General features: G+C 40.1%; 1 protein-coding gene across 1 annotated transcript; it reads right to left on the reverse strand.

Annotated features, from left to right (window-relative positions):
* Positions 1-2017: 2017 nt before the first annotated feature.
* Positions 2018-7156, reverse strand: LOC123888743. Its single transcript, XM_045937902.1, has 3 exons — positions 6602-7156; positions 2955-6496; positions 2018-2693 (listed from the first exon to the last, which is right to left on the reverse strand). The coding sequence occupies exons 1-3, from the start codon at positions 7154-7156 to the stop codon at positions 2018-2020; spliced, it is 4773 nt and encodes a 1590-aa protein (XP_045793858.1).
* Positions 7157-10578: the final 3422 nt, after the last annotated feature.

Here is a 10578-nt window from a genome sequence, read left to right on the forward strand (position 1 = left end):
GACCGTTGATGATAACCTTGCTGATATTGAGAAGAGGTATACTGAGACCAAGACCAAGCTGGAGGCAGACATCAAGAAGCTGAAGGAAGAACAGGAAGGCGAGGCGGAGAGGTTGAGGAAAGAGTATGAAGAGAAGCTGGCCAAGATTAAAGAAAGCTATGCCGCTTCTGAGACCAGGCTTAAGGAGAATGCTGCTGCCCAGGAGGAGAAACTTTCTAAGCTTTCCAAGGAGAAGGATGAAGCGGTACTGTCTGTTGGGACCCTAGCTGATGAGAAGGCTAGGTTGGAGAGTGATGTCACAGAGCTTCAGCTCTATGCCGCCAACCAATATGATGAAGGCTTTTCTTTTGCTATAGAACAGGTCAAGCTTCTTTTTCCAGATCTCGATGCTAAGCGCCTTGGCGAAGCTGATGCAATGAATCAGATTGTTGACGGCAAGCTCGTTCCCTACGTTCCTCCTCAGTGAATGATCTCTTTTGTAATGATTTTGTTTTTGCCCTTCTGTGGCTTTCTTGTAACTATTTTGTATGCCCCTTTGTGGCTTTGAACAAATTTGCCCTTTGTTGGGTCCTTTATTAATTTCTTCATTCGCCCTCAAGTCTTTTCTTCATAATTTAGCGGATTATTTTGATATAACGCCTCTTATCATTCTTGCTTTGGAAACTTTTACCCCTACACCTGTGATGTCTTTGACATTTTAACATAATTGTGAGTTGTTTGAGAATAAATTTATACTTGTTGCCTTTTTGGCAATTGTAGCTGGTATGGCGATATGTCGCCTTGTTTTGAGTGCGTGCGAGGTTTTCCTCTTGGTGATGTTGATAATCTTGCCTTTCTTCGCTGTACATTTTCTGTTCTTTGACGTCCCCTACGGGTGACGCCAAGGCCTTTCAACCTTGTTTTATTTTCTGTTCTTGACGTCCCCTACGGGTGACGCCAGGGCCTTTCAACCTTGTTTTATTTTCTGTTCTTGACGTCCCCTACGGGTGACGCCAGGGCCTTTCAACCTTGTTTTATTTTCTGTTCTTGACGTCCCCTACGGGTGACGCCAGGGCCTCTCAACCCTGATTTAATTTCTGTTTCTGACGCCCCCTACGGGTGACGCCAATGCCTCTCAACCCTGATTTAATTTCTGTTTCTGACGCCCCCTACGGGTGGCGCCAAGGCCTCTCAACCCTGATTTAATTTCTGTTTCTGACGTCCCCTACGGGTGACGCCAAGGCCTCTCAACCCTGATTTAATTTCTGTTTCTGACGTCCCCTACGGGTGACGCCAAGGCCTCTCAACCCTGATTTAATTTCTGTTTCTGACGCCCCCTACGGGTGACGCCAAGGCCTCTCAACCCTGATTTAATTTCTGTTTCTGACGCCCCCTACGGGTGACGCCAAGGCCTCTCAACCCTGATTTAATTTCTGTTTCTGACGCCCCCTACGGGTGACGCCAAGGCCTCTCAACCCTGATTTAATTTCTGTTTCTGACGCCCCCTACGGGTGACGCCAAGGCCTCTCAACCCTGATTTAATTTCTGTTTCTGACGTCCCCTACGGGTGACGCCAAGGCCTCTCAACCCTGATTTAATTTCTGTTTCTGACGCCCCCTACGGGTGACGCCAAGGCCTCTCAACCCTGATTTAATTTCTGTTTCTGACGCCCCCTACGGGTGACGCCAAGGCCTCTCAACCCTGATTTAATTTCTGTTTCTGACGTCCCCTACGGGTGACGCCAAGGCCTCTCAACCCTGATTTAATTTCTTAGTCTATTCAGAGTTCATAACTTAATTAGGTTGACCTTGATTGACGTAAATGTTTTGACTGTGTAAGAAAACATGTGTAATAAAGTAAAAGAACTACTAAGATTTTGAAATTTAATGAGCCTCGATAAAAACCCTAGTTTGCACAAGGGAAAAGAGTATCTCATTGTTTTTATTTATTAATGAAAATGGTTCTTGTACATCATTAAAATAGTGCTGAAAAGGCATGAATTTACTTGTTCTTCCACCAGTGGCGTGATGCTCCGTAGCTAGCTATAGTAGAACTTTAAGTTTGCTATGTTCCACGTCCTGGGGAGGGTTCTTCCTTCCATAGTCTCTAAGCGATATGCTCCTCCTTCAAAGGCTTCTTGTATACGAAAGGGGCCTTCCCAGTTTGCCGCGAACTTCCCTCCTTTATCCTTTCCCATGGGTCTTTTCAACACTAGATCGCCCTCTTGAAAACTTCTCTGTTTGACTCTCGTATTATAACGCCTAGCGGCCCTTTGTTTTATGGCGAATTCTCTGAAGTGTGCTCTCTCTCTTCTTTCTTCGATCATGTCTAGGTTCTCTTCCAAAGCTCTATCGTTCTCCTCCTGCGTTATGGTTTCTCTGCGCCAACTGGGAGGATTTATTTCCACCGGGATCATTGCATCTGAGCCATAAACCATTGTAAATGGTGCTTCTCCCGTTGAGGATTGGGGAGTGGTATGGTAGGACCACAGGATGGGCGAGATGTGGGCTACCCAAGCCTCGCCTTTGCTATCTAGCCTCCTTTTCAATGCCCTTAATATAACCTTATTTGCCGATTCAGCCTGTCCGTTAGCTTGTGGGTGCTCCACTGATATAAAGGTGTTTTTGATTCCTTTGCTTCGACAGAATTCCACGACCTTTTCGCTGGCGAACTGAGTGCCGTTATCGGACACGATGTACTTAGGCAAGCCGAATCTGCAGATGATTTTTTTCCAATAAAAAATCTTGACCTGTTCCGCCGAAATACTAGATACTGGCTCTGCTTCAATCCATTTTGTAAAATAATCAACGGCGACGATGATCCATCTTGCTTGTTTGTAGCCAACTGGGAATGGTCCAACAATATCCACCCCCCACATGAAAAAAGGCCATGGGGATAACACTGATTTTAATGGCTCTCCAGGCATGTGGTGTAAATTGACGTGTCTTTGGCATTTATCACAGTTTCTTACGTACATGGCGGTGTCATCGTGTATATCCGGCCAGTAAAAACCTGCCCTTAATATTTTTCCTGCCAAAGCCCTTGAACCGATATGGCTGCCACACGAACCCTCATGCACTTCGGACATAATGTGTTTTGCTTCTTCCTTGCTGACGCATAGGAGGAGGGGGGATGCAAATCCCCTTTTGTATAGCCTATCCCCTACCATAGAATACCATGCCGCCATCTTCTTTAATTTGAAAGCCTTTTCCCTTTCTTTTGGGAGTTCATCTTTTTGGAGGTAACGTATAATGGGCGATCTCCAATCTTCTTCCTCTATCACCATCATCAAATCTTCTCCGCCGATGCTGGGAGTTTTGATCGTTTCTTGGATAACGGTTCTATGGCTCCCTGGTTTCTTTGTGCTCGCCAGTTTTGACAATAAATCTGCTCTCATGTTTTGCTCGCGAGGGACATAAACTAATTCGAACGAGTCGAAGTGTTTAGCTAGACTTTGCACTCCCTCTACGTATTTGATTAACTGTGGTTCCTTCGTCTGAAACTTCCCTGACACTTGGTTGGTCACCAGTTGGGAATCACTCATGGCTTTTAACTCCTTCACTTCCATGTCTTTTGCTAACTTCATTCCTGCTATCAAGGCTTCGTACTCAGCCTGGTTATTGCTGGCTTTGAAGGCGAAACGTAATGATTGCTCTATCATAACGCCATCTGGTCCTTCCAGCACTACTCCGGCTCCACTTCCCCGTACGTTGGAGGCTCCGTCTACTGAGAGGGTCCACGTCGCAGCTTTCTCAGTTGTTGGCGGGGTAGACATTTCTAATACAAAGTCAGCCAGCCTTTGCGATTTGATGGCCCCTCTAGGCGAGAAAGTGATATCAAATTCTGATAATTCGACGGACCATGCTACCATCCTTCCTGCTAGGTCTGGCTTTCTGAGGACGTTCTTGATAGGGTAATCTGTTCTAACAACTATCCTGTGGCTTTGAAAGTATTGTCTTAATTTTCTAGCTGTGACAACCACCGCAAGAGATAACCTCTCTATCCTCTGGTATCTTGTTTCTGCTCCTCTAAGGGTTCTACTTACAAAATATATAGGCTTTTCTTCACCCTCCACTTCCTGAACCAGAGCTGAGCTTAAGGCTCTGTCAGAAACTGCAAGATAAAGGTAGAGGATATTACCTGGTAATGGGCGCGTCAAGATGGGCGGCGATGCCAAAAATTCCTTTAGTTGTCTGAAGGCTTCTTCGCATTCGGGCGTCCAGGAGAATCTTTCATTCTTCCTAAGGGATGCGAAGAAGTGGAAGCCCTTTTCGCCCGCGCATGATAAGAATCTGGATAATGCCGCTATTCTGCCCGTCAAAGTTTGGACCTCTTTCACGGATGTAGGACTTCTCATGTCTATGATAGCTTGACATTTTTCTGGATTGGCTTCTATTCCTCTGTTGGTGAGCATGAAACCTAGGAATTTTCCTGCTTGCACCCCGAAGGAACATTTCGCTGGGTTTAATCTCATGTTGTACTTTCTTACTGATCCCAGGATGTCTAAAAGGTCTTTGTCATGGCGATTTCCTTCGGGAGTTTTCACTACCATATCGTCAATGTATACCTCTAAGTTCTTTCCTATTTGCTCGGAAAAAACCCTGTCCATCAACCTTTGGTATGTTGCTCCTGCGTTCTTCAGCCCGAAAGGCATAACGTTGTAAAAATAATTACAGGTATTCGACATGAAGGCTGTATGACAGGCATCTATAGGGTTCATCTTTATTTGATTATACCCTGAGTAGGCGTCCATAAAACTCAACATTTTGCATCCTGAAGCACCATCAATCAACCTGTCTATGTTGGGCAAAGGATATGGGTCTTTGGGGCATGCCTTATTTAGATCCGTAAAATCCACGCACATCCTCCACTTTCCGTTGGCCTTTTTCACCATGACGACGTTAGCCAACCAAGAGGGATATTTTATCTCTTCAATGAATCCAGCCTCTTTTAGTTTCTCCACTTCCTCTGCTATTGCAGCTCGCCTTTCCTCCCCAACTTTTCTTTTTCTCTGGGAGACAGGTTTTGTGTTGGGTGATATTGATAGTTTATGTGTTATCACCCCTTCATCTATTCCTGGCATATCTGAGGGTTTCCATGCAAATAGGTCAGCGTTGTCCTTCAATATTTTGATGATTCTTCTTCTCTCCTCATTGGGCAACGCCGTTCCTAAACTGGTTGTTTGGTGCGGGTGATCGCCGATTTGAACTTGCTCCAGGTCTTCTATAGGGCTCACCCTTCTGTCTTGAAATTCTTCCCTTGGATCCATGTCTGAATTTTCTATGATGTTTATGCCACCCGGAACTGTGGCTTGTCTTCTTTCGGATGCTCCATTCGTATTGGATGCTCGATGCTGTATCTTTAAGCTGGACTCGTAACATTTTTTGGCGAGGATCTGATCGCCTCTAACTGTTCCCACTCCTCCGTTATCTAGAGGGTATTTAATTGCTAGGTACAGAGTGGACATGGCCGCCCCTAAGGTGTTGAAAGCAGGTCTTCCTATGATAATGTTGTAGGAGGTGAACGGAGTTTTGACTACCAAATATCGCACTTTGATAGTCTTGGCGTTACTTCCCTCCCCGAAAGTAGTGAGTAGGGAGGCGTAACCCATCACGTCTACCTGTTCTCCGGAAAACCCAACTAGAGCTCCTGCGTAAGGCTGCAATTGTTCTTCCGCTAATTGCATGGCCTTGAAAGCTTCCCAGTACATGATGTCTGCTGAGCTCCCTGAATCAATTAGTACTCTCTTTACATCGCAGTTCAGGATTTGGACTTGTATTACTAAAGGGTCATCGTCATGGGGCGCTACCTCCAGGCCATCCCTTGCAGTAAATGCCAAATCCGGGACGTCGAGTGGTTGGGGTTGTCTCACGAGATATATCTCTGAGATGGCTCGACGCACATATCTTTTCCTTGCTGAGCTTGACTCCCCTCCTCCTGAGAACCCCCCCGCTATTGTATTAACAGCGATCCTCTCCTTTGGAGGCTCTTTACTTGGTCCCGGAGTATCTCGTGGCTCATGCCTGGGGATTTTTGGCACGACGACTCGGCCTTGCGCTGCATCGTCAATGAACCTTCGGAGGTGTCCGCTTTTAATCAGTTCTTCGATCAAATCTCTTAGGCGGAAGCACTTTTCCGTAGAATGACCTCTGCACCTGTGGTAGGCGCACCAGGCATTGTCGTTGAGTCCCATGGGGATATTGTTGGCTCTTTTTGGGGGGAGATTTGCCAAGCCACTGGCCAGAATTTCGTTTAACACGTACACTTTTGAAGTGTTTAATGGCGTAAACTCTTCCTCGGCGGGGTGATTCCTGAACTCTCTCCTTGGTGGTTGATGGTATGGCTTACCATGGTGCCTTTGCCATGTGTTTCCTTGATGACTTCCCGTTTTTGGTCGCAGGTGTTCTGGGGCTCTAGTAGCACGGCCTACATATTCCTTCTCCTTGGCGTCTCTTTGCCTTTTCTCGGCGTTGCTTTCTTCGCCCTTTATGTAACACTCCGCTCTTTTGTTTACCTCCTGCATTGATGAGGCTGGTTTTTGGGCTAGGGATTCGTTGAAATGTCCTGCTCTTAGCCCATTGTGGAAGGCTGCCACGAACATCTCCTGGTTTGGATTTGAGACCTTGATGGTGGCCTCGCTGAATCTGGCTAGAAAACTACGCAACGATTCGCCGTGGTTTTGGCGAATGGAGAATAGGCTAGTTGACGTGACTTTCACGTGTTTCGATCCGGCGAACTGGTGAACGAATTTTTTGTGAAAATCCGCGTAGCTTTCTATTGAATTTCTTGGAAGGTTCATATACCAACGCAAGGCTACATCCTTGAAGGTGCCGGCTAGTAGTTTACATTTTAGGTGTTCTGGAGCATTGATTATGGCAGTTTGTGTTCCAATTGCCATCAGATGCTCTCGAGGGTCAGTTTTTCCATCAAAGGTAGGAAGGTGAGGAACTTTGATCGCTTCCGTGACTTGTGTATCCCATAAATGCTGTGCTAAAGGCTGTACATCCATGATGTTCTCTCCTTCCTCCTCTTCTGAAATCATTTTTGCTTTTTCTTTCTCATGTGTTCTTTCGGCTTCGATAGCCGCGATCTGGGTCTGCAAACGCCGAATTTCTACGATGGCGGCTTGCAAGGTGTTAACGCTAGAATTATCGTTGTTTCCATGTTCTCCAGCCATGTGGAGATGTTTGATTTTTTCGTCTAATTGCTGTGATAGGCTGGGATCAAATGATTTTACCGCAGCCCCACGGTGGGCGCCAAAATGTTCTGGTAAAAACTCAAAGGGGGTTGTATTATTGATTAAATGGTGTGATTACACTTGGTTCAATCCCAACAACCTTGGGAGTTTTATAAGTCAGAAAAAGGATCTTTTTACAAATGAAAGCATGGAGCTATTTATAGAGACTCTAGTCTTCTTCTCCAAGTAAGGATTCCTAGAAATCCGGTCTACAGTGCCTTATAGCGTGAAAATAGGGATGAAGACCTTGGTCTCCAAGCTATGGCAGTTGCGGGAGGTTGGTTTCTTCCTCCCCAAGTCAGTTGCTGTCGCAGAAGAAGATATTTTATAACAATACGGAATTCACTTCTGGGCGTTGCCATGTTGTTGTTGGTCACGCCTTGGGCTTCGTGTCGCCTAGTTGGGTGTATGGGATTTACTTGTTTTGGGCCTATTCTCCTTCTAATATTCCTTGGGCTTGTTGGTTATATCCTTAAGTCCATTGCCCAGTCCACGTTGCATCCTTGCTCCTTATAAAGCCTATGAAATGACACATCATGTAAGGATGTGTATTTAACTCTAATGGGAGTTTGTAAACCATCATTTTTTTTAATTGATATAATGTTTGTAATTAGACAACTTTTCTTTTTCATTTATTATTTTATTAGTCTAATGTTTTAGCTTATTTGTTTCTTATTTTCTTTTTCATTTATTATTTTATATAAAGTAGAAAATTTGTATAAAAAATTGTTGATTAATAGGAATATAATTAATTTTTTTCATGTGAATAAGTTGAAGAGGATAAAAGAGTCTTCTATTTATTGATTTTGAAGTGCCTTAAAATTTATATAGATCGAGAGTATATTGATGTTGGAGGCATTCAATTAAAAGAGGACAATCCAAATAATTTAGAAATATAAATATGTGTCTCATTTTTAAATATTATATTGTCTACAATGTGTAGGTGATCTACTTGATCTCGATCAAGAGAAATATAGAAACAAAAACAAAGTAGAAATTAAAATAAGCTTTTTTTTTGTAGTTGACACTCAAGTCATGCGGTTCTTATAATTGTAATACATGCAAGAAGTATATTGATTCAACTTGACTTAGAGGTTGTCCAAATATATAATCTTCATGCATTTATCGTATAACATTTGCCTAATTCTGGATGGTTCAATATGAATATATATGAATTTTAATAGACGGTCCTATTTTAATCTACGCATGTCATCTTATTCTTACAACCATAAAATGAATCGATTAAAAGAATTGTGCTAAATACTTTTTCCTCCCACTTAGAATTGTACTAAAAACTTTCTAAATTAAATTAAAAAAAGACAAAAATTATTAAATAAAAATTGTTGATGCTCATTTGTCAAAATAAATTTTAGAAATTATTAAAACCGTAGATGTTAAAATATATTTACATATATTTAGAAAATATAATCACACATATATTTTAACATATTTACACACAACTAAAATTCATCAATAATTCAAAAATTATTAATTTAATTTACATAATAATATAATTTTTTGGATAAATTAAGTACATATTCTAAAATATTATTTACGTTACGGCTGAAAATAAAATAGTGGAATATTTATAAGAATAAGATGACATTTCTTTAAGCAAATAAGAAGATGACACATGTTAAATCTTAAATTCATCTATAAGACTTTCTTTACCTTAACCAAATAACTAAACCTAAATTCAAATATATTCGAGTTTATATAATATAATAAGAAAAAATAAAATAAATGTTCAAGAAAATATTAAATAAGAGGGACAAAAACTAACAATAATTTTGAAGAGACACAAACCTCGCCAAGAAAAAGAAAAACAAACCAAAAACAAAAGGACCAAGCAAAAATAAATTTGAACCAAACAATAGACTAAAAAATTAGGACTAATAAAGTTGGAATAAAATTTCACCAAGTGAATAAGTGAGAATAAACTCCAAGAGAACGAGAGATGAGTAAGTAGATAAGCTATTTGGAACCTTAAATTGCATAGAACGTAGTAAGCAAATACACTATTTGATACATAATTTTCAAAAAACGAGATCACGTGGAACAAATAGGCAAAGCCACCATATATGAATCATATTCTATAATCAAAACTTATTTTAACATTTCTCATGAGCAATATTGTCTACAAGTATAATTAGGTATGCCTCCAACTCTTATTGAAAATAATAAAATAAGGAATACATCAAAAATAAAAAACAAAGTGACATTTGACTATAAAATTGCAACTCATATAAAGAAAACTAAAATCTTATATGATTACACTAATAAAATAAAAAATGATACATCCTTTCAAACTTATGAAATATTATAAGAGATCTATTACATTAAAATATAAACAAACTACGATATAAATTAATAAAAAATTTAATATTTCTAAACAACTTTTTTTTTACTCATATACTAATATTAAACATAATCATATTTTAAAATAATATATATTATTTAACTATATGTGATTATAGTTATCACAATCATTATTTTTTTATTTATAAAAATATTTTAATTATATATTTTAATCGAACCTGTGCAACGCACGGGTTTATTCCTAGTCTTTTATAAAAGTTATAATAACTAAGTATTATTTGCTAAATCGGTTAGAAAAATAATTTATCAATGTACCATAAAAATTGTATTGTATATTTTTTTTTGGTTTACCATAAAAATTGTATTTTATTTGCCAACATTGTGATATTTCATCAAAGAATGGGCAAGGCCCAAAAAATATTACAACACATATGGATAATGGGCCGTACTTTATCTCTCCGAATTGCTTAACATTTGAAACATTTACCCTATACCTCTACATATATATCTTCACCCTACAAATAGAAAACTTTTCAATTTTATATATCCCTTTACCATTTGATTTCGTTTAGGAAAAATACCTTCACTCCCTAAGTTTTCTCGTAGACAAAATTGCAAATCATAATATTTTGGAAACACCATAAAATTTTGATAAAATAGAAGAAAAGAAACAACATAATAAATTATTTGAGAATGCACTACTACATGGTATAAAATTATCAACTTTTTTGAAGATTTATTAGATGGTGGGGAATGTTGCTTCAGATGATGCTGCATGATTAAATTCAGAGTAAATTTCGGTTTTTAGAAATCAAAATTTGTTTTCAAGGCAAAAAAAAAAACTTCAGTTTCTACGAACCGAAGTTTTTTCAAGGGCAAAATTGGAAATTCAAGGGGGATAAAAGATTCATGGGGGGTGGGGAGAGAAAATATCTTCAAAACTGTACTTAAAAGCCTTATTTTGTCAACTAGGGGTGTGATTTTTTGTAAACAATTTAGCAAGTATTTATGCTAGTACTTTTTTGAGTAAAAAAAAAGGTCAA

The sequence above is a fragment of the Trifolium pratense genome, linkage group LG1 (genome assembly GCF_020283565.1).
Source record: "Trifolium pratense cultivar HEN17-A07 linkage group LG1, ARS_RC_1.1, whole genome shotgun sequence".
Lineage (NCBI taxonomy): Eukaryota > Viridiplantae > Streptophyta > Magnoliopsida > Fabales > Fabaceae > Trifolium > Trifolium pratense.

What these genes read in the sequence shown, in the direction of transcription:
- LOC123888743 (XM_045937902.1), bottom strand. Translation starts at nt 7,156, where the DNA reads ATGGCTGGAGAACATGGAAACAACGATAATTCTAGCGTTAACACCTTG. An exon ending in TCAGCGAGGCCACCATCAAG is followed by an intron (nt 6,497 to 6,601) that starts GTCTCAAATCCA and finishes TCATCAATGCAG; the next exon opens with GAGGTAAACAAAAGAGCGGA. An exon ending in ATACACGATGACACCGCCAT is followed by an intron (nt 2,694 to 2,954) that starts GTACGTAAGAAA and finishes AATCATCTGCAG; the next exon opens with ATTCGGCTTGCCTAAGTACA.